General features: G+C 35.3%; 1 protein-coding gene across 5 annotated transcripts in view; it reads left to right on the forward strand.

Annotated features, from left to right (window-relative positions):
* Nucleotides 1-24451, forward strand: part of VPS13B (vacuolar protein sorting 13 homolog B) — an 868795-nt gene that overhangs the window by 344170 nt on the left and 500174 nt on the right. For all 5 annotated transcript variants that reach the window (XM_055116771.2, XM_063606452.1, XM_057303059.2 and 2 more), the window contains exon 20: nucleotides 23018-23127. In XM_055116771.2, coding sequence (XP_054972746.2) covers nucleotides 23018-23127 — 110 coding nt within the window. The remainder of the gene's footprint in view (nucleotides 1-23017; nucleotides 23128-24451) is intronic.

Consider the following 24451-nt stretch of genomic DNA (forward strand, 5'->3'; position numbering starts at 1 on the left):
TATAGTAACTTTGAAATGTTACCACTTCTCAATGATCCTCAGTTTCCTAATCTGTAAAATGAAGATAATACCTGGCACATGGTAATAAGCACTGGATAAATAATGGCTGTTACTTGGAATTATCATTAGAAGAGAATCAGAATGATCTTATCAGAGTCTCATTGGAAAATTCATTAGACACTCACCTGCATTATTGAGGAACTGATAGGTGTTCAGTGCCTCTCAGTTTTTAGGCTAAGAAACCATACCTTGTCATATCAGGAGTTGGCAAATTTTTAATAAAAGACCAGATAATTTTTTAGGCTTTGTGGCATGGTCTTTGAATGGTCTCTTTTGAAACTACTCAACTCTGCTGCTTTAGCAGGAAAGTAGAAACATTTTCTGCTGTTTTAGCAGGAAATGGAGAAAAGGTGTGTTATTTTGTATGGCTTCCTTTAGGCATATATAGAAGCCAGTGTCCTTAAAGACCTGCTATAAAGACCAGCTTGATTAAATTATACCCCACTCTTGCCTATTATTTTAACCCTACTAGGTTTTCATTTTTTGAATGTGCCTACCAGAGCACTGTCTCTCCTTGCGCACAGGACACACTGAGTCTTTTCTCCTCTTTGTCTTTCTCTTGGAAGATTGTTTTGTAGGATTGGTTACCTTAGCCAGATAATTCAACAAACTTTTAGTGCTGGAACATGATGCCTGTATAGGAAAGCTGAAGGCAGAACTATTTTTAGGTCTCCATGTAATTTTTTATCTAAGATAATGATGATTATGATAATAATGATGGAGTAGCTATTACTTTTTAAGTTCCTACTGTATAATAGGCATGTTATAAATGTCTCATTCAGTCTTCATAACAACCCTACAAGTTACGTGGTGTTAGTCTCATTTTACATTTAAGAAATCTGCAGTGAAGTGATTTGGTCAAGAATACACAACAATCGGTGCCAGATATGGGCACACACCTTTGACTCCAAAGTCTTCTGCTCCTCTCTGTTTCCATTAAACTTTGACCATGACTAGGACATTCGTTTACTTTGTTGTTTTTACTAAATAAATGTTGATAAGGGCAGCTATTATATTTTAATTTGTCTTTTTTTTTTTTTTTTTTTGAGACGGAGTCTCGCTCTGTCGCCCAGGCTGGAGTGCAGTGGCGTGATCTGGCTCACTGCAAGCTCCGCCTCCCAGTTTCACGCCATTCTCCTGCCTCAGCCTCCTGAGTAGCTGGGACTACAGGTGCCCGCCACCACACCTGCTAATTTTTTTTGTATTTTTAGTAGAGACCGGGTTTCACTGTGTTAGCCAGGATGGTCTTGATCTCCTGACCTCGTGATCCTCCTGTCTTGGCCTCCCAAAGTGCTGGGATTATAAGCGTGGGACACCGCGCCTGGCCTAATTTGTCTTTATGCCTTTAGTTTCTATTACAGTGGATAACTAATAAACGTTAATTTAGTTAATGATTGAATAATTGAGGGCAGATTCAATATAAATGATGAAGTAAGGGAAAAATGGTCTTATTTGAATTAGAAGGTCTCCATTGGAAATGTAGTATGAGTAAAGAGGAACATTTAAAATAAAGTGTCTTTCCTAAAACCCATTCAGGGCATTTAGGTTTTAAATGCCTCTCCATTGTGTGTATGCATAACATTTTAAAAATCTGTTCATCTGCTGATGGCCATTTAGGTTGCTTCCAAATCTTGGCTATTGTGAACAGTGCTGCAACAAACATGGGAGTGCAGATATCTCTTTGATACGCTGATTTCCTTTCCTTTGGGTTTATACCTAGCAGTGGGATTCTTGGATAGTATGGTAGCTCTATATTTACCATTTGTATGTCTTCTTTTGAGACATGTCTACTCTGGTTATTAATCCCTTGTCAGATGAGTAGTTTGCAAACATTTTCTTCCATTCTGTGTGTTGTTTCTTCACTTTGTCGATTGTTTCCTTTGCTGTACAGAAGTGTTTTAACTTGATGTGACCCCCTTTGTCGATTTTTGCTTGTGGGGTATTACTCAAGAAATCTCTGCTCAGACCAATGTTTTGGAGAGTTTTCTCAGTGATTACTTTTAGTAGTTTCGTAGTTTGAGGTCTTAGATTTAAGTCTTTAGTCTACTTGGATTTGATTTTTGCATATGGCAAGAGATAGAGGGATGGGGTCTAGTTTTATTCTTATGCCTATGGATATCTAGTTTTCCCAGCACCATTCATTGAAGAGATTGTCCTTTCCCCAATATGTGTTCTTGGCACCGTTGTTGAAAATGAGTTCACTGTAGATGGATGGATTTGTTTCCTGTTTTTATGCCTGTGCCATGTTATTTTGTTTACTGTAACTCTGTAGTAAAACTTGAAATGAGGTAATGTTCAATTTTTTTCTTTTTAGTCAAAATTGGTTTGGCCATTTTGGGTCTGTTTTTGATTCCATATTATTTTTAGGATAATTTTTTGGTTTTTCTGTGAAGAATGTCTTTGGTATTTTGTTAGGGATTGCAATGAATATGTAGATTGCTCTGGGTAGTATGGACGTTTTAACAATATTGATTCTTCTAATCCATGAACATGAAATATATTTTTATTTTGCCTTCTTCAGTTTCTTGCATCAATGTTGTATAGTTTTCGTTGTAGAGGTCTTTCACTTCCTTGGTTAAATTTATTTCTAGTTATTTTATTTGTAGCTATTGTAAATGGGATTACTTTCTTTATTTCTTTTTCAAAGATTGTTTGCTGTTGGCATATAGAAATCTTACTGATTTTTGTATGTTGATTTTGTATCCTGCAGCTTTACTGAATTTATCAGTTCTAATAGTTTTTTTGGTGGAGTCCTTAGGCTTTTCCAAATATAAAATCATATCATCTGCAAACAATGATAATTTAACTTGTTTCTTTCCAATTTGGACGCCTTTTATTTCTTTCCCTTGTCTAATTGCTCAGCTAGGACTTCCAGAACTCTGTGGAATAATAGTAGTGAAGTGGGTACCCTTGTCATGTTCCAGTTCTCAGAGGAAGGGCTTTCTGATTTTCGCCATTCAGTATGATACTAGCTATGGGTCTGTTATATATGGCTTTTATTATGTTGAGGTATGTTCCTTCTGTCCTCTGTCTTTTGAGGATTTTTATCAGGAAGAATGTTGAATTTTATCAAATGCTTTTTCAAAATCAGTTGAAATGATCATATGGTTTTCTCCTTAATTCTGTTGATATGATGTATCACATTAGTTGATTTGCATGTGTTGAACCATACTTGCATACCCAGGATAAATCCCACTTGGTCATGATGAATGCTTTTTTTAATTGTATTGCTGTGTTGCTGAATTTGGTTTGCTATTATTTTGTTGAGGATTTTTGCATCAATATTCATTATAGATATTGTCCCGTAGTTTTCTTTTTTTGTTTTTGTTTTTGAGACAAGGTCTCACTCTGTCACCCAGGCTGGAGTGCAGTGACATGCTCGTGGCTCACTGCAGCCTTGACCTTCCAGGCTCAAGTGACCCTCCCACCTCAGCTTCCCAAGTAGCTGGGACTACAGACATGATGTGCTACCATGCACAACTAATTTTCGTATTTTTAGTAGAGACAGGGTTTCACCATATTGCCCAGGCTGGTCTTGAACTCATGGCTTGAAGCAATCCCCCTGCCTCGGCCTCCCAAAGTGCTGGGATTACAAGTGAGAGCCACTGCGCCCGTTGTAGTTTTCTTTTTTTGATGTGTCTTTGTCTGGTTTTTGGGATCAGGGTAATACTTGCCTCGTAGAATGAGTTTGGAAGTATTACCTTCTCTATTATTGAAAATAGTTTGAGTAGGATTGGTATTAGTTTTTCTTTAAATATTTGGTAGAATTCAGCAGTCAAGCCATTTGGTTCTAGACTTTTCTTTGCTAGGAGACTTTTTGTTACAGGTTTGATCTCATTACTTGCTATTGGTTGGTTCAGGTTTTGTATTTCTTCATGCTTCAGTCTTGGTAGGTTACATGTAACAAGGAATTTATCCATTTCTTCTAGATTTTCTAATTTATTGTTATATAGTTGCTGATAGTAGCCACTAATGATCCTTTGAATTTCTGTGGTATTGGTTGTAATGTCTCCTTTTTCATCTTTGATTTTATTTGTATCTTATCTTTTTTTTTTTCTTTATCTGGCTAAAACTTTGTCAATTTTGTTTACCTTTTCAAAAAATCAATATTATTTCATTGATCTTTTGTATTTTCTTCATTTCAATTTCATTTATTTCTGCTCTGATCTTTATTATTTCTTTTATTCTACTGATTTCAGATTTGCTTGCTCTTGCTTTTCCAGTTATTTAAGATATATCATTAGGTTGTTTATTTGAAGTTTTTTTTATTTTTGATGTATTTGTTTATAGCTATAAACTTAGTTATAAACTCCCCCTTAGTACTGCTTTTGCTGTTTTGGTATGCTGTTTCCATTATTATTTGTTTCAAGAAATTTTCCAATTTTCTTCTTCTTCTTCTTCTTCTTTTTTTTTTTTTTTTTTTTGAGGCGGAGTCTCGCTCTGTCGCCCAGGCTGGAGTGCAGTGGCACGATCTCGGCTCACTGCAACCTCTGCCTCCCGGGTTCAAGCGATTCTTCTCCCTCAGCCTCCTGAGTAGCTGGGACTACAGGTGCACACCACCACGCATGGCTAATTTTTGTATTTTTAGTAGAGATGGGGTTTCACCATATTGGCCAGGCTGGTCTCGAAATCCTGACCTTGTGATCCACCCCCCTCAGCCTCCCAAAGTGCTGGAATTATAGGCATGAGCCACCATGCCCAGCCCTCCAATTTTCTCCTTAATTTCTTTATTGATCTACTGGTCATTCAGGGACATATTGTTTAATATTCATATGTTCCCATGTTCCTCTTGTTACTGATTTGTAGTTTTATTCCACCATGGTCAGAGAAGATGCTTGATATTATCTCAGGTTTTTTGTTGTTTTTTTTTTTAATGTTTTAAGACTTGTTTTGTGACCTAACATGTGATTTATCCTTGAGAAAGATCCATGTGCTAAAGAGAAGAATTTGTATTCTGTCGCCATTGAATGAAATGTTTTGTAAATATCTATTAGGTCCATTTGGTCTACAGTGCAGATTAAATCTGATGTTTCTTTGTTGATTTTCTTTCTGACAGATCTCTCCAGTGCTGAAAGTCGGGTGTTGAAGTCTCTACCTTTTATTGTGTTGGGGTCTATCTTTCTAGCTCTAATAATATTTTCTTTATATATCTGGATGCTCCAGTGTTTGGTATATTAAAATTTACAATTATATCCCCTTCCTGAATTTACCATATATCATTATATAATGACCTCCTTTGTCTCTTAAAGTTTTTATCTTGAAATGTATTTTGTCGGATATAATATAGCTACTCCCGCACTTTTTTGGTTTCCATTTGCATGGAATTTCTTTTTCCACCCCTTTATTTTGTATTTGAGTGTCTTTATGGGTGAAGTGTGTTTCTGTAGGCAATAGATCATTGGGTCTTGTTTTTTTGTTTTTTTTTTTTTTTATCCATTCAGCCACTCTATGTCTTTTGATTGGACAGGTTAGTCCATTTATATTCAGTGTTATTATTGATAAGTAAAGACTTTCTTCTGCCGTTTCTTATTGTTTTCTCAATTGTTTTGTGGTCTTCCTTCTTTTCTATTTTCCTGTCTTTTTTTTAGGGAAGTTAATTTTCTATGATGGTATTATTTAATTTCTTGCTTTTATTTTTTGTGTATCTGTTGTATGTTTTTTGATTTAATGTTACTATGAGGCATGCAAGTACTATCTTATAACGCATTATTTTAAACTGATGACAGCTTATCACTGCTTGCATAAACAAACAAGCAATCAAGAAAAATGAAAACTAACAAAAACTCTACACATTAACTTTACCCCCTTGCTTTTTAACTTTTTGTTTTTTCTATGTATATCTTATTGTACTGTCAATGTCTTGAAAAGTTATTGTAGTTATTGTCCTAGATTGGTTCATCTTTTAGTCTTTCTACTTAAGAGTAGTTTGTACACCACAATTACAGCATTACAGTATTCTGTGTTTTTTCTGTGTGTTTACTATTACCAGAGAGTTTTGTACCTTCAGATGTTTTCTTATTGCTTAATGTCCTTTTCTTTCTGATTGAAGAAATTCCTTTAGCATTTCTTTTAGGACAGGTCTGGTGTTGATGAAATCTCTCAGATTTTGTTTGTTTGGGTAAGTCTTTATTTCTCCTTCATGTTTGAATGATATTTTCACAGGATATACTATTCTAGGGTAAAAGGTTTTTCCCTTCAGAACTTTAAATATTTCATGTCACTCTCTCCTGGTCTGTAGTTTCCACTGAAAAGTCTGCTGCCAGACATATTGGAGCTCCCTTGTAAGTTTATTTGTTTCTTTTCTATTGCTTTTAGGATCCTTTCTTCATCCTTGACTTTTAAGAGTTTGATTAAATTTCATAAGATTGTCTTCTTTCGGTCAGATCTGGTTGGTGTTCTGTAAACCTCTTATACCTGAATATTGATATCTTACTCTGGGTTTGGGAAGTCCTCCGTTACTATCCTTTTGAGTAAACTTTCTACACCTATATCTCTCCCTGCCTCCACTTTAAGGCAAATAACTCTTAGATTTGACCTTTTGAATTTATTTTCTAGATCTTGTAGATAGATGTGCTTTACTCTTCTCTTTTTTCTTTTGTCTCCTCTGGGTGTGTATTTTCAAATAGCCTGTCTTCAACCTCCTGGGTTCAAGCTGTTCTCCTGCCTCAGTCTCCCGAGTAGCTGGGATTACAGGCGTATGCCACCACGCCCAGCTAATTTTTGTGTTTTTAGTAGAGTCAGGGTTTCGCCATGTTGGCCAGGCTGGTTTCGAACTCCTGACCTCAGGTGACCTCAGGTGATACACCCACCTCGGCCTCCCAAAGTGCTGGGATTACAGGCGTGAGCCACTGCACCCGACCATTTGGTTCCATTTTTAAAGGCATTGGGGAAGGGAGATGAACCATGCCACTCCAAGGAGATTTAGTTCTAAGACTATTGTTAATTATTGGGAAAGAAAGAGAACCAAGGGAAATAAAACCTCAGTAAGAAGACTATTGTTCTTTTCATAAAATCAAATGTTTTTAAAAGCCTAATTTTATTAGCATTTGGTGCTTGGACCATTCTCTTGAAAATGCTGAAGAAAGAGACATATGATAGCCTTAGTTTTTGTATCCTGATTCTGTCCTTTTGACCATTCCTTAATTTCCTTTTCAGGTTTCTCTTATAATTTGATTAGCCTAACTGCTTTCTTCCCTGTAGTTCAGTTGCAGTTCTAGCTCTGGGAGTCTCCCCTACCCCAACACACACACAATGTTAGCTTGTGTATTTTAAATGCTTCTCAATGTGTTTATATGGGTAAAGATGTCCCATAAATGTCCCTAATTTCCCAAATTACCATCTTCATCTTTCTCTTCAAATTCATTTTTTTTAGTCCATTTCATAAATGATTGTACCATTGTATCCTCTCAGTGCTTCAAACTATTTCTTCCTGTATCTTAAATCTATTTAGTTATAGAATATTATTTCTGTCTCCAAAATAAAATATTTTTAGAAATCTTTTACTCTTTTCAGTCTGACTTTTACTATCTCAGGTCATGCCTTTGTGATTTTTGTCCCAAATGCCTTAAATAATTTTAAAAGTAGTGGTGCTAAATAGTGTTTACCTATTTTGTACCCCAAATCCCCCAATCCATAGTCCATGCTCCATTCATTTTTATTTTCCTTAAATGCACACTTGAGATTTTATTTTTCCCCAGGTGTATTTAAGTCTTTAGTTGTATTTCATGCTCCCAGAATAAAAGATTAACTCCCTAGAATGGGCATTCATGATCTAGCCATATTCTCTATGTATTTTTGCTCCATCCTTTTAAAACTACTCATGTTCCTGAACGTATCATACTTTTCCTTATTTCCATGTTGTTGCACAAGGTGGTGTCTATTTCTGTGATTTTCTTTCCTGCTTCTTGTATGATTGGCAGAATCCTTCTCCTTCTTTAGGACTCTGCTTAAAAATCGTTTGTACTGTGTCCCTTTTCCTTTCATTGTGAGGCATGTTAACCCTACCCTTTCCATAGTTTTAAAGTTGTACCTATCCCTTATTTTATAATTGTTTATTGCTGTTTCTCTTTCCCACTATCACCACAAGATTCCTTGAGAATGCTATTTTCCTTTATTCATCTTTGAACCTTGAGTCGCTAGCACAATAATTTGAACATAAATGTTAGTTAAAGAATGAAAGAAAGGGAGAGGGAAGGAAGAGGATTGTTATGTTGACCAAATTATATGCATAGGATAAAATGAAATATATATAGATTTAAATAGGCAAGTAAGACCAATTTATGACACCTGGTTTAAGCCACATACATATCCGCAAGGCATAGGAGTAGAGAACACCTTGATTGATAATCCCAATAAACTATATGTGATTGTGAGGCAGTGGGCACGAGTCTGGGTTCTGTCAGGTTGTCCTGTGTAGAACTGGTGGAAGCCCACACAGAACTGGAATAAGAAACAATTTAGGCTTACCTGGAGAGTTAGGGTTGTCTGGGACAAGAGGAAAGGAATGCCTGAGAGTATCATCTACTTTGACACAGGAAAAATGACACAGGAAAAGGCTCTTCATAAAAGATAAAGCAGTTGTTTTTAGAATATATACTCGTTGGGGATACTAACTTCATGGGCTACAATGTTGAAACAACTAGGGTTTTAAGTCATCAAATATGAGGAGTTTCATCTATAGCAAAATGTTAATATTGATTAATAAAACTTCCTTTTCTTCTCCCTCCTTTTTTGTTGATTCTACAGTGTCCCCAGTGATTCTATTTTTTATATAATCCAAATAAAGACTAAAGGAATAGCATACATAAAATAGTATTACCCTGAAACATTGGAAACTAGTCCAGAAAACAGTTTTACCTGTCATTAGTAATCACAGTGTGTCTTTTATTGAGTAATATTTGGAGTATTCTTTGATTTGAAGCATACTTTACAATAACTACTTCTGGATGAAATGGAGCTACACTTTGTAATAACTGCTTGGAAAATTAAAGACAGATATAATAATATATTTATACATTTATTCAACAGATTTTGTATTTTTTAAGTGCCAGTCACTGTGCTTGGCATTGGATGTAATTTGAACAATACAAATGGTCTCTGATATGAGCTTGCATTCCATCCGAGGAGGTAATAAGCAAATAATTACATTATTATAAATGTTAATAACAAACAAGGTAATGTGATATAAAAGAATGGGAAAACCTAATTTGATAGGGTGTTAAGAGACAGGGCTCTCTGAAGAGATCATAGAGAAGTGATCTAACCTGAAGGGACAGTGAAGAATTTGATATATTGAAGGGTAGCTGGAGTATGGTCAACAGGGAGAGTGCCACTGGATGAGAATTCAGAGAGAGGCGAGAATCAGCTTGTATACAGCTTTGTAGGCTATGGTGAGAAGTTTGGATTTAATTTAAAGTAGATTGGTAAAGCAGTGTTTAGGCAGAAGAATAACTTAATCTGATTTATCCTCTAAATGCATAAAATCTGTAGATGTCTACATATATTGAGTGAAGGGCTTTTTTTTTTTTTTTTTGAGATGGAGTCTCACTCTGTCACCCAGGCTCAAGTGCAGTGGCGCAATCTCATCTCACAGCAACATCCCCCTCCAGAGTTCAAGTGATACTCCTGCCTCAGCCTCCCAAGTAGCTGGGACTACAGGCGTGTACCACCATGCCCGACTAATTTTTGTATTTTTAATAGAGATGGTGATTCACCATTTTGGCCAGGCTGGTCTCGAACTCCTAGACTCAAGTCATCCGCCCATCTCGGCCTCCCAAAGTGCTGGGATTACAGATGTGACCTGCTGTGCCCAACCTTAAGTTTTTATTATAAAAGTAATTATATCTTTAGTAAGTAGGTTTTGGAATATTAAAATATGGAAAGCAGAAGAAAAATAACTCACCACCAAATCACAAACCGCTTGAAATTTTTTTAAACATATATCCTTCTAGGTTTTTATTCTACTGATACTTATTTGACCTTTATTAAATTGTATTTAAAATCTCTGTTAATGTCACAAGAATGTTATCATTATCACATATTCTTCACAAGTATCTTTGAAAGACTACTACCATTTTGTTACATGGCTAACACCACAGTTTGTTGAACCAGTCCTCAGTTTTGGACCTTTAGATGGTTCTATGGGAAATTTTTAATATTAAGCAATTTATTTCCTTAGCATAGATTTCTGGAAATGGAATTAGTAAAAAGGTATTAACTTTATAGATGCACCATTTATTAAATAGGGAATCCTTTTCCCGTTGCTTGTTTTTGTTGGGTTTGTTGAAGATCAGATGGTTGTACATGTGTGGTGCTATATCTGAGGCCTCTGTTCTGTTCCAAGGGTTTATATATTTGTTTTGGTACCAGTACCAGGCTGTTTTGGTTACTGTAGCCTTGTAGTATAGTTTGAAGTCAGGTAGCGTGATGCCTCCAGCTTTGTTCGTTTTGCTTAGGATTGTCTTGGCTATATGGGCCATGTGAACTTTAAAGTAGTTTTTTCCAATTCTGCGAAGAAAGTCAGTGGTAGCTTAATGGGAATAGCACTGAGTCTGTAAATTACTTTGGGCAGTATGGCCATTTTCGATATTGATTCATCCTGTCCATGAGCATGAAATTTTTTTCCATTTGTTTGTGTCCTCTCTTATTTCCTTGAGCAGTGGTTTGTAGTTCTTGAAAAGGTCCTTCACGTCCTTTGTAAGTTGTATTCCTAGCCATATGCAGAAAACAGAAACTCGACCTCTTCCTTACACCTTATACAAAAATTAACTCAAGATGGATTAAAGACTTAGATGTAAAACCCCAAATCATAAAAACCCTAGAAGAAAACGTAGGCAATACCATTCAGGATGAAGGCATGGGCAAAGACTTCATGACTAAAACACCAAAAGCAATGGCAACAAAAGCCAAAATCAACAAATGGGATCTAATCAAACTAAAGAACTTCTGCACAGCAAAAGAAACTATCATCAGAGTGAACGAGCAGCCTACAGAATGGGAGAAATTTTTTGCAATCGACTCATCTGACAAAGGTCTAATATTCAGAATCTACAAGGAACTTAAACACATTTACAAGAGAAAAAACAAATAACCCCATCAAAAAGTGGGTGAGGGATATGAACAGACACTTCTCAAAAGAAGACATTTATGTGGCCAACAAACATATGAAAAAAAGTTCATCATCATTGGCCATTAGAGAAATGCAAATCAAAACCACAGTGAGATACCATCTCACACCAGTTAGAATGACGATCTTTAAAAAGTCAGGAAACAACAGATGCTGGCGAGGCTGTGGAGAAATAGGAACACTTTTACACAGTTGGCAGGAGTGTAAATTAGTTCAACCATCGTGGACGACAGTGTGGCAATTCCTCAAGGATCTAGAACCAGAAATACCATTTGACCTAGCAATCCCATTACTGGGTATATACCCAAAGGATTATGAATCATTCTACTATAAAGACACATGCACACATATGTTTATTGCAGCACTATTTACAATAGGAAAGACTTGTAACCCATCCAAATGCCCATCAGTGATAGACTGGATTAAGAAAATGTGGCCCATATCCACCGTGGAATACTATGCAGTCACAAAAAAGAATGAGTCCATGTCCTTTGCAGGGATATGAATGAAGCTGGAAGCCATCATTCTGAGCAAACTAACACAGGAACAGAAAACCAAACACTGCATGTTCTCACTCATAAGTGGGAGTTGAAAAATGAGAACACATGGACATGGAGGACAACATCACACACCGGCACCTGTTGGGAGGTGGGGGGCAATGGGAGAGAAAGCATTAGGACAAATACCTAATGCATGTAGGGCTTAAGATCTACATGATGGGTTGATAGGTGCAGCAGACCACCATGGCACATGTATACCTATGTAACAAACCTGCGTTTTACACATGTATCCCACAACTTGAAGTAAAATTAAAAAAAAAAAAGAAAAAGAAGTTCTGAGCTTTTCATTGTCAAAGCTGTCTATAATTATCTTTATTATTTTAGTAGTGTATATTGTGATTATAAAGTCAGAGGACAACTTTGGAACATCTTAAAGTATTAATTACTGACTCATAGTTTGAGGTTACCATTACATCTTCCTGGTGGATTCTGTGACAAATGAGAAATAAGACACATAAGTCAGATAGAAGGAGATAAAATGTTAACTTAGGCCGAGCACTGTGGCTCACGCCTATAATCTCAGCACTTTGGGAGGCTGAGGTGGAAGGATCTCTTGAGCTCAGTAGTTCAACACCAGCCTGGGCAACATAGTGAAACATCGTCTCTGCAAAAAATATAAAATAAAAATAGCCGGGTATGGTGGCACCCCTGAGCCTGAGATGGGAGGATCACTTGAAGATGGGAGATTGAGGCTACAGTGAGCTGTGATCATGCCACTACACTCCAGCCTGGGCAACAGAGTGAGACCCTGCTTCAAAAAAGTAACAAAAGGAACTCTTCTGTTTTTACCAACATATTTACCCTTTGTTCTTCATTCCTTCTGTAGAATTAAGTTTATATCTAGTATAATTTCCTTTCAATCTAAAGCATTTATCTTATAGTTTATTGTAGCACAAATTTTCTGAAGACAAATTCTATCATTTTTATTTTGTCTTCATCTTTGAAGGACATTTTCAATGGGTATAGAAATCTAGGTTGAATTTTTTAACATTTAAAATATTCTATTATTTTCTGGCCACCATTATTTCTGATGAGAAATTATCCTTATCGTGATTTCCTTATATGTATTGTGTCTTTTTTTTTTCTTCTGGATGATTTAAAATTTTTTTCTGTGTTTGGTTTTCTGCTATCTGATGATGATATATCTAGATCTGGTTTCTTTTTATTTATTCTTCTTGGGGTTTGCTGAGCTTTTTTAATCTATTGGTTGATATATGTCGGTTTGGGAAATCATTTTTCACCTCTGATATTATATTTTAAAAAATCTAATATTTTCATTTCACTCTTTTTTATACTTTCTCTCTGCTAAAATTTCCCTTCAATTCTAACATATTATCTACCCTTTTTAATTATTTGACATCTATATTATTATTAGAGTTGTTTTAAAGTCCTTGTTTGATAATTCCAATATCTGGGCCACTTCTGGGACTGGTGTATTGATTGTTTCCTCTTTTTATAATGAGTCATTTCTTCTGGCTTTTTTATATTTCACAGTAGTTTTTAATGTAATGTCAAATGTTGTATATAAAGAGAATGGAGCCTATGATAAATAATGTTTATGTCCACAAAAATACATGCCTCTTCTTTTGTCATGACATTAGTATAGTTCCGTTGGGTCTGGTCTTTGGCTTTTATTCCATACTTGAGCTGTATCTTATTCTTTTAAAATTTATATTAAGTTCACTACAGGACCCTGTGTTTTTTGAGAGCAAGATTAGGATCTTTGTTTTTGTATGGTTTGTAGTTTCTGCTTAGTTCTCCTGATACACCTTCAGAATTCCACATGCCTTGTTTACTTGTGCCTTAGGGAGGTATCTCTCTTAGTGCTTCTTTCTTTCTGCCAGACACAGATTGCCCTTCCTGGTACTCAGTTTAAGGTTTAGAGTACGCGTGAGATTTCTTTTCATTCTCCTGCTTCGCACTCAGACTTTATTCGTATCTATGGGCCTGCACTTCAGCGGGGGTCTTTCTCATCTCTCCAGCCCTGCTTCTTGTCATTCTCATGAACAATTGATCGACACCTGTGGAAAATAGATGGCAAGTGGGTGGGATCCCCTGTGTCTAGAGTTCTCAGTGATTCTAAACTATCATGCATCCCCCAACTGGGTCTTTTGACATTTTTTTAAAAGTGCAGTTATTTTCTTCTTATCAACTTTCTTCTCCTTATCCTACTCTGCCAAGAATTATAGCCACTATTCATTTCTTCTCTCCTATAAGAGACCTTTGACTTTTATAGTTTTTATTCATTGGATTCCCTTAGGAACTCTGCTCTGATGAATGTTGAAAAGCTTTGATAGATTACATGGCTCGTTGTTGCTACAATGGGATAGAATTCCCTTGCAATTTTCTACATCCTACGAGAAGAGGAAGTAATGAGCTACCATACGCACATACCATACATGTATGTATTGTACCATACATACATAAGCTACAAATCTTATGATTGATTTATACTAAATTTGACAATTCCCCTAGATAAAGTAGCTAGTAGTTGGCAGCTCATCACTGCTCTTGCATTTCTTAGTCTCTGATTCCCCTCTTGCCTTTATACATTACCTTTGTTTTTGAAGTAGTGATTCTTCTTTCTTTTATTTTTGTTGTTTTCTTAACTGTTTAGCCAAAATTATCCAAATTATTCTTAAAAAATTAGAGTAGCACATAATTTCTTAGGAGCTATACAAATCTACAAGTTTCTTTACTATAGCTGCTTAGTAGAAAAATAATGAGTTTTAACAACTTAGATGTAAATTAATATGTTTGTGTTTTTTTGTCTCGTTCATTGGTTTAAGAAAAAACACAGAATACTTTTTCCTAATATAACTTGATATATTATAGGACAGTCTCATTGGCTGGCAAGCTTCTATAGCTGCCAAGAGGCATGTATGTTTAATTTTAATACTGTGCATCTTCGGTCTCTAACTCTTATTTCAGCTCTCATTCTTCAGCGTAGGGTGTAACTGCAAATGACAGTGGCACCCTGATTTAACTAATGGGTGAAGGCTGAGTAGAATGTGGATAAGTGAGCCATTTGGGCAGCGAGGAGAGCAGTAAACCACACTTTTCTCATTAGTTGTCTCCCAGGCTAAAATTAAACAGAATAAAATACTGCCAAATTTTAGTGATCTATGGTGGATCTGGTCTGTGTCAACTCAATATCAAACTAATTACCCAGATATTTATATGTTAGAACTTGTGTGCTATTTTTAAAGGTTGGTATCTTGTGAATTGAGTATATGATGAAAATCTCTCTCTAAATTAAAGAGAACATTATCTCTAAATTGTAATTTCAACCAAATTGATGTTAAATCAATGAATTACCCTCTTTTATCATCTATAACATTCATAAATTTTAAGGCTGGCTATAAGTCATGAGGTCATTTTTGGTATAATGTAATCATATAACTTACATAGGTTGGTGAAGTATTTTTGACTTCTTAATTATAATAAAATAAGACCTTCAAGTTTAATTTTCCATTTGAAAATATTTATTATATTTGTTTTCCGTTTTCTCTCTCTAAAATCTCAAATAAAATGGTGTCCCAATCACATGTTGAGAATTTGTTTGAAAATTCATTGAACACATTTAGTTTTAGACATATCTGAAAAGACTTCTGTAATAATTTGTACAATATGGAGGTTATCTGTAATTTCTTAACATACTTGCATCTTGTCCAGTTTGCATACATTTAAATTTATATGCCATTTTGTTTACTAGGTTTTGACATTTTTTCATCATAATTAAAAAATATATAGTATATAATATGGCCTGTACTTAGATGCATAATCTAAAAGAACATAATCCTGAGTTATTTAAAAAATCAACTCAATATCTTTTTTCTTTCTTTACTGTTTTTTCAATGTAACATTAGGTATGTATAAAAATAGGTAACATATATGTAAGTATTGAATTAAAATTATATAATGAATATCATTTACTGTTGGCTGAGAAGTTGGTCATAAATTTATTTGCTTTTATAGATTCTTTCCTCAGGTGATCTGTCTTTTTGAGTACTTTTCTGATCTTCTCTTTATCTTCACTTGTTTACAACTTCTTTTTTTGCTTAGTGTAGATTTATTTTAATTATCCAGTTTAGGGTTTATTGGGCCTCCTAGATTTAAGGTTTACTATCTTTCAACATTTCTGTAAAATACTCAGCCATTACCTTTTTTTAAAACCATATTGCCTCTTCCCCATTCTCTATTATCTCTCTCGAGTCCAATAAGACATATGCTATGTCTTCTCACTCAGACCTCTCTATCTCTAACTTCATTTTAAAAGTTTCATTATTTTTCAATCTGGGCTTACATCCTAAACTATCTTGTTATGTATCTTCCATTTCCTTAATTCTCTCTTCAACTGCATCTAATGTGCTTTTTAACATGTTTAGTGAGTTTTGTACTTCAACAATTTGTCATTTCTATGATTTTCATTTTTCTTTAAAATCTACTTGTTGCTGATGCTTTCTCATAGTTTATCTTCATGATTTCATAAATGTGTTTTTAAACATTTTATACATTATCAGGGGAACCAGCCCCTGATAATTCAACGTAGGTTCTTTTCTATTTTCCCTAAGTGTCGGCTGGTCTTAGAAATAAAGGGAAAGGCTACAAAAGAGAGAAATATTAAAGCTGGGTGTCCGGGGGAGACATCACATGTTGGCAGCTTCTGTGATGCCCCCTGAGCTGTAAAACCAGCAAGTCTTTATTAGCAATTTTCAAAGGGGAGGGAGTGTATGAATAGGGTGTGGGTCACAGAGATCACATGGTTCAAGGGCAACAAAAGATCACAAGGCAGAAGGTCAGGGTGAGATCACAAGGTCAGGGTGAAACTAGAATTACTAATGAAATTCTATGTCCCGCTGTGCACTCATTGTCATTGATAAACATCTTAACAGGGTTCAAGAGGAGAGAACCAGTCTGACTAGAATTCGCCAGGCTGGAATTTCCTAATCCTAGCAAGCCTGGGGGCGCTGCAGGAGGCCAGGGCGTGTTTCATCCCTTACCTGCAACTGCATAAGGCAGACACCCCCAGAGCGGCCATTTTAGAGGCCCCCCCTTCCCGGAATGCATTCTTTTCCCAAGGCTGTTAATTATTAATATTCCTTACTGGGGAAATAATTCAGCGATATTCCTCTTACCCGTTTTCGGTAATAAGAGAAATATGGCTCTGTCCTGCCCAGCCCACAGGCAGCCAGACTTTAAGGCTATCTCTCTTGTTCCCTGAAAATCGCTGTTTTCCTGTTCTTAAGGTGCCCAGATTTCATTGTTCAAACACACATGCTTTACAAACAATTTGTGCAGTTAAAGCAATCATCACAGAGTCCCGAGGCGACATACATCCTCAGCTTATGAAGATGATGGGATTAAGAGATTAAAGTAAAGACAAGCATAGGAAATTATAAGAGTATTGATTGGGGAAGTGATAAATGTCCATGAAATCTTCACAATTTATGTTCAGAGATTGCAGTAAAGACAGGCGTAAGAAATTATAAAAGTATTAATTTGGAGAACTAACAAATGTCCATGAAATCTTCACAATTTATGTTCTTCCATCAGGGTTTCAGCAGGTCCTTCCATTTGGGGTCCCTGACTTCCCGCAACAATACATAGCTGTTTTATATTCTGTATTCTAATACCTTCAGTGCTTGAGGATCTAAATGTTTTATTCATTAATATTTTTGACTCTTATTAACAGTGGTTTGTTTTCTGCACTTCTTGCTGATTTTTTTGTTATGGGAAACATAAATGACAGATCATAATTTATGGGTGTCACATAACAATGAATTGGAGACTTTCTCAAAGTGACAACTTTTTTTCTGCTTTTTTCTCATGTCTAGAGCTAAGGTCCTCAACCTCTGGGCCACGGACCAGTTCCATTCCATGGCTTGTTATGAACTGGGCCACACAAAAGGAGGTGAGCAGCAGGCAAGCAAGCATTACCACCTGAGCTCTGCCTACTGTCAGATCATTGGCAGCATTAGATTCTCAAAGGAACGCAAACCCTATTATGAATTGTGCATACAAGGGATCTAGATTGTGCATGCTTTTATGAGAATTGAATTAATGCCTGATGATCTGAGGTGGAATGGTTTCATCCTGAAACCATTCCTCCACCCCCCAAATCCATGGAAAAATTGTCTTCCACAAAACCAGTTCCTGGTGCCAAAATGACTGGGGATTGTTGGTCTTCACAAGAAAGTCTAAGGCTCATCTATCTCTCTTTCCTGGTGTCCCAAGTTTCAGAATCCCAGTTACATTTTTTTTTTGGCGGATGGGAGGGGGGGCAACAGAACTTATTTTTTAATGTTTCCTTTTCTAGCTGTTACTAGTTTCACAAATTTTCAGGAATTATTTTGGTGTTTATTTCTGTATTTTAAAATAGCATAGCTTTTCTTGGTTTTTCCTGAATATTCATTTTAGAGCATTATTTATTGACTTCTTACAGTGGAAAATAATAATTGGCTGTCTTTCACTTTCTCCAACCTTCATCACATGTTCTTATTTGCTCATACTCCCAATATTATTATATCCTAAATTTGATTGATTACATTGTTTATTCATTATTTCAGAATTTATATCATTCCATTTATTAACACTATTCACATCACAGTTGTGTTGTATCTTATGATTAGCTATTCTTTCCTTTACAACATTTGATTTCCTTGTATTTAATAATTGTTTTGTTGTTACTAAGCTTTCTGTGTACCTGTGACTAAGTCACTGTTGTAAGCCTTGGAATTCCCATCACTTTTCTCCTCAGTTAGATCTTTTGTCTTCTGAATCCAAAGTCTTCTTTCTTCGTGTAATTCACTTTTCTTTTGGTGAATGCTTTCTTTATTGTATTTTATGTGGTATTTATGTGATATTAGTTATAGAACAAATTACAGTTCAAGGGGCTCATTTGACAGAAAGAAATTCATAGTAATTTAAATCTAATTTTAATTTTATTTATCTACGTAGGATTTAGAAAGATCTTTTAACCCTTGAGATTGAATTATATATTCCTGAATTTAAATAAACCTTTTAAATTCTCTAAATCTTGTTCAGTTAATTGCTTTAAAATCAAAAGCTCTTAATAAACAATTTTTCATATTGGGGGAAAATTCTCTTTCTTACATAGTAACTTTTTTGGGAGAATGAGTTGTTATAAAATAAGAATACAGTGCAAATTAAATCTTACTGTATATATCATACTACTTTATTCTTGTTAGTCTGTGGAGATGACAGTCTTTGCTGTAGTAGAGCTGCCAGAATTGTTTGAAAACTGGATATCATATTGGGAAAGTCCTATTTATTTCTCTTAATATAGTATTTTTATACCTTTATTCTGTGTATAAGTGATACTTGGGAAGTAGAAGAATTTAGGCCCTTATGAGAAATTTGCAATCTATGAAAGTAAGAAATATATGTTAAATTGTATATTATATATTAAATTGGATTTTCAGTTGACTTTAATTATGACTCCCATTTTGCAATCATCTTGTGTTTGTTTAGCTTTTCTGTGTCTTTCTTTTCTGACATCTGCTTGAGTGAATCATTGCTCAACAGTACACATATTGGTCCTTGGGAGGGCACATGCTTTTGTTGTCTGAGCATGCTGCCTAAGGATTTATACTGGTTCTGGGACCATGGAAAAAATAGAACTACATGGTAGAATAGGAGTATACATGGCAAATTTTGGTTATTTGAAGATTCTGTGGAAAGCTTTGAAAAAAAGATAAATTTCTTTTTCTCTTACTTTTTCTCCTTCATCCTTTTATCTGTCTTTTTATATATCAGTTTTCATAGGGCTTGTTATTAATACTAATTTTCCCAATTTAAATAATCTATAACATTATAGAACAAATGTACTATTTTCAGTTATCCTGAGAACCAGCTATGGTTTATTCTGACATATACTTTTTGTAGCCCCCTACCATCAGGCAGATACTTTTTATTTCTTTTTTTTTTTTTTTTTTTAAAAAAAGACTTTTATTTTAGGTTCAGGGATACAAGTGCCTGTTTATAATATAGGTAAGCTTGTGTCATGGGGATTTATTGTGCAGATTATATTACCACCCAGGTACTAAAAAATAAACCAATGGTTATTTTTATCTGATCCTCTCCCTTCTCCCACCCTTCACCCTCCACCCTCTGATAGGCCCCAATGTCTGTTTTTCTCCTCTATGTGTCCATGTGTTCTCATCATTTAGCTGCCACTAATAAGTGAGAACATGTGGTATTTTGTTTTCTGTTCCTGCATTAGTTTGCTAAGGATAATGGCCTCCAGCTTTATCCATGTTCCTGCAAAGGACACGATCTTGTTCTTTTTTATGGCTGCATAGTATTCCATGGTGTATATGTAACACATTTCCATTATCCAGTCTGCCATTGATGGGCATTTAGGTTGATTCCATGTCTTTGCTATTGTGAATAGTGCTGTGGGGAACATACGTTTGCATGTGTCTTTACGGTAGAATCATTTATATGGTTTTGGGTATATACCTTGTAATGGGGTGGCTGGGTTGAATTGCAGTTCTGTTTTTAGCTCTTTGAGGAATCGCCACACTGTTTTCCACAATGGTTGAACTAATTTACACTTCCACCAACAGTGTATAAGTATTGCCTTTTCACCACAATCTCGCCAACATCTGTTATTTTTTGACGTTTTAATAATAGCTGTTCTATCTGGTGTGAGATGGCATCTCATTGTGGTTTTGATTTGCATTTCTCTAATGATCAATGATGTTGAGTTTTTTTTCATATGCTTGTTGGCCATATGTATATCTTCTTTTGAAAATTGTCTGTTCATGTCCTTTGCCCACTTTTTAATGGACTTGCTTTTTTTTTCTTGTAGATTTCTTTATGTTCCTTATAGATGCTGGATATTAGATCTTGGTCAGATGCAGAGTTTGCAAAAATTTTCTCCCATTCTGGCATTTTCTCCCATGCCATTCCCATTATGGCATTGTCATCATGAAATCTTTGCCTGTTCCTGTGTCCAGAATGGTTATCTACATTGTCTTCTAGGACTTTTATAGTTTTGAGTTTTTATTTAAGTCTTTGATCCATCTTGGGTTGATTTTTGTATATGGTCTAAGGAAGAGGTCCAGTTTCAATTATTTGCTTATGGGTAGCCAATTCCAGCACCATTTATTGCGTAGGAAATCCTTTTCCCCATTGCCTGTTTTTTTCAGGTTTGTTGAAGTTAAGATAGTTGTAGGTGTGTGGTCTTTTTTCTTGGCTGTCTATTCTGTTCCATTGGTTTATGTGTCTGCTTTTGTAAAGGTGTCATGCTGTTTTGGTTACTATAGTCTTGTAGTATAGATTGAAATTGGGTAATGTGATGCCTCCAGCTTTGTTCTTTTAGCTTAGGATTGCCTTGACTACTCAAGCTCTTTTTTCATTTCATATGAATTTTAAAATAGTTTTTTCTAGTTCTGTGAAGAGTGTCATTGGTAGTTTGATAGGAACAGCATTGAATCTGTAAATTGCTTTGGACAGAATGGCCCTTTTAATGATATTGATTCTTCCTATCCATGAGCATGGAATGTTTTTCCATTTGTTTCTGTCATCTCTTTGAGCATGTTTTATAGTTCTCATTGTAGGGATCTTTCACCTCCCTGGTTAACTGTCTTCCTAAGAATTTGATTCTTTTTTTGGCAAATGTGAATGGATTGCATTCCTGATTTGGCTCTCAACTTGACAGTTGTTAGTGTATAGGAATGCTAATGATTTTTGTATGTTGAATTTGTATCCTAAGACTTCACTGAAGTTCCTTATCAGCTTAAGGAGTTTTTAGGCCAAAACTATGGTATTTTCTAGATACATATTTTCATGTTGTCTGCAAAGATAGTTTGGCTTTCTCTCTTCCTATCTGGATAGCCTTTATTTCTTTCTCTTTCCTGATTGCTCTGGCCAGGATTTCCAGTACTGTGTCTGATAGCAGTGGTGAGAGAGGGCATCTTGTTTTGTGCCAGTTTTCAAGGGGAATGCATCAGCTTTTCCCCATTCAGTATGATGGCATATTTCCTATATGCTACGGGTTTGGCTGATAACAAAATTGACAAATATCCCTTCCCTTATGTTTCATATATCCTAATGGAGCTAATAATATTTGTATTAAAATATACGTACAATTACAGAAACTTATTTACAGATGTATATAACCCGCACATAAATTGAGAATTGTATACTCTGCTTTAGGTAAGTTCTATTCAAACTACTTTTCATCAGAAAGGGACAAAAATAGGTTAGTTAGTTGGTTGGAATTTCAGCCTGTTACACTTCCGCTTTGTGTTTTATGTCAGAATGTTGGCCTGCATTTAATCTAGGCTGCCCTTTCTCTTTGCTTTTGAACATTAAAAGTTGTAATTTTTAATGATTTTTTGAATGATTATAATACCTTCTTTCAAATCATGAATCAATTTTTTAATATAATGAAAAAGTTATTTAGGAATATTTTACCTAAAGTATTCCATTTTCAGGGCCAATATAAAAATTGTTCTTTGCCTAAAAAGTTGAGCTTATTATTATATTTTATGGACAAATGTACTTTTAATGAGATGTAATTCACTTTCCATACAATTATTTTATATTGTGTGATTCAATGTTTTATAGTATATTCACCAGGTTGTACAATAATTTTCTAATTTCAGAATATTTTTATCACTCTCAAACCACATAGCTCTTAGCAGTTATTTCTACTCTCCCCTCTCACAGGCCCTGGTAACCACAAATCTACTTTTTGTCTCTATGTGTTTGCCTTTTCTGGCAATTTCATATAAGTGGAATTCTAAAATATACGTTTTCTTTGTCAGGCTTATTTCACTTAATATAATGTTTTCGAGATTCATCAGTGCTGTAGCATGTATCAGTACTTCATTTCTTTTTATGGATAAATACTTTTCCATTGTATGGAAATACCACATTTTGTTTATTCATCAACTCATCGAAATTTATATTGATTTCACTTTTTGGCTGTTACGAATTATGCTGATATGAGCATTTGAATACAAGTTTTTGTGTGGGCATAAGTTTTCGGTGCCCACATTTCCTCAAAAAGACATATAGTTACAGTATGACCCAGTTATGCCATAGTATTTTCCGAAGTGGGTGTACCAGTTTACATTCCTACCAGCAATGTATCAGGGTTTGCATTCCTCCACATCCTTTCCAACGCTTGTTACTGTTTGTCTGTTATGTCATAGCTATCCTACATGGTGTAAAGTGACAAATAGCTTATTGTTTTTTATGAGGACTTATGTAACAGTTTAAAAATCTTGTCTTTTAGGTGCTGTACTTCTTTGCAGTATACAAGGACTAGCAGTTAATATTGACCCAATCTTATATACGTGGCTCATCTATCAGCCTCAGAAACGAACAAGTAGACATATGCAACAGGTAAGAGATTTTTAAATAATTTTTTCTCTTAACAAATATTTTCCTTATTCATTTAGTAGAATTATATATGTCTTTTGATGGATTCTTTTTTAACAAGTGTACTAGATTTCCTTTGTCTCTCCACCTTACCCTTTTCAAACAATTCCGTTCCCTTATTTTTGTATGAGAAATTGCATGTCAGTATAAAGTTTCTTTGATTATTAAAGGGGCTTTCTGTACAATGGCTTACAAAACAGAAACTAGTTTAGGAGTCCTATTTCACCAGTCTTCATTCTTTCATAGTGTCTACATGTCCATTCTCATGGTGTGCAATACATAAGAATTGCTCAGTAAATGAATGTTGGCTTGTTTGTTTTGTTTTGAGACACAGTTTCACTCTGCCTCCCAGGCTGAAGTGCAGTGGCGTGATCTCGGCCCACTCCCTGGTTCAAGTGATTCTCTCGGGACTACCTCCCGAGTTCAAGTGATTCTTGTGCCTCAGCCTCCCAAGTAGCTGGGATTACAGGCATGTGCCACCATGCCCAGCTAATTTTTGTATTTTTAGTAGAGACAGGGTTTCACCTGTTGGCCAGGCTGGTCTTGAACTCCTGACCTCAAGTGATGTACCCACCTCAGCCTCCCAAAATGCTGGGATTGCAGGTATGAGCCACAGCGTCTGACCAGCTTTTATTTTTATCTCTACATTTCCTTGTCATATTTAGGTTTTTTCAACAAACATGCATTGAATACCTAATCCTGGGATTGGGATGGTTGGTGCAAAAAAGGTTGGAATATGTGTTTGTTTAAAAAGGTATAAATTAGAAAGTAGTAAGTAGGCAATTTTAGTTTCTAGAATACTTAAACATAATTCTGACAGTTTTGTTATTTTCATTTTAAAGATGAAGAAACTGATGCTTATTGAGATTCATTTATGTATAGTCACACAGCTTTAAGTAAATGACAGAACTAAGAATTTTTGAGGCCAAATTCGTGCTTTATTGAATTATAATTTCCCATCAACTTAAGTATAATTTTGCAATATCCTATTTGGAATAGTTTTGTATCGTTTTTCTGAAGTAACTTCAAGCTAGTTGATGGGAGAAGAATACACAATTTTATAATTATGTAAGAATTAAAAAGTTTAACAAAAAAGTACTATCTAAGGAATACCTTTTAAAGGTTTTTCTTCACTTTGTCCTAATTTTATTTGAAACTTCTGCCATACCTGTCCCCATTTTTCCTTTTAATGAGTAGTTACAGAATATAAGGCAGTATGCTATACACCATGGCCACAGAAATAAAAGTCATAGGTGAGAGTATCCCTCCCTCTGAGAGTATTTAGTGT

Source organism: Pan paniscus, chromosome 7, assembly GCF_029289425.2.
Source record: "Pan paniscus chromosome 7, NHGRI_mPanPan1-v2.0_pri, whole genome shotgun sequence".
NCBI classification, from domain to species: Eukaryota; Metazoa; Chordata; class Mammalia; order Primates; family Hominidae; genus Pan; species Pan paniscus.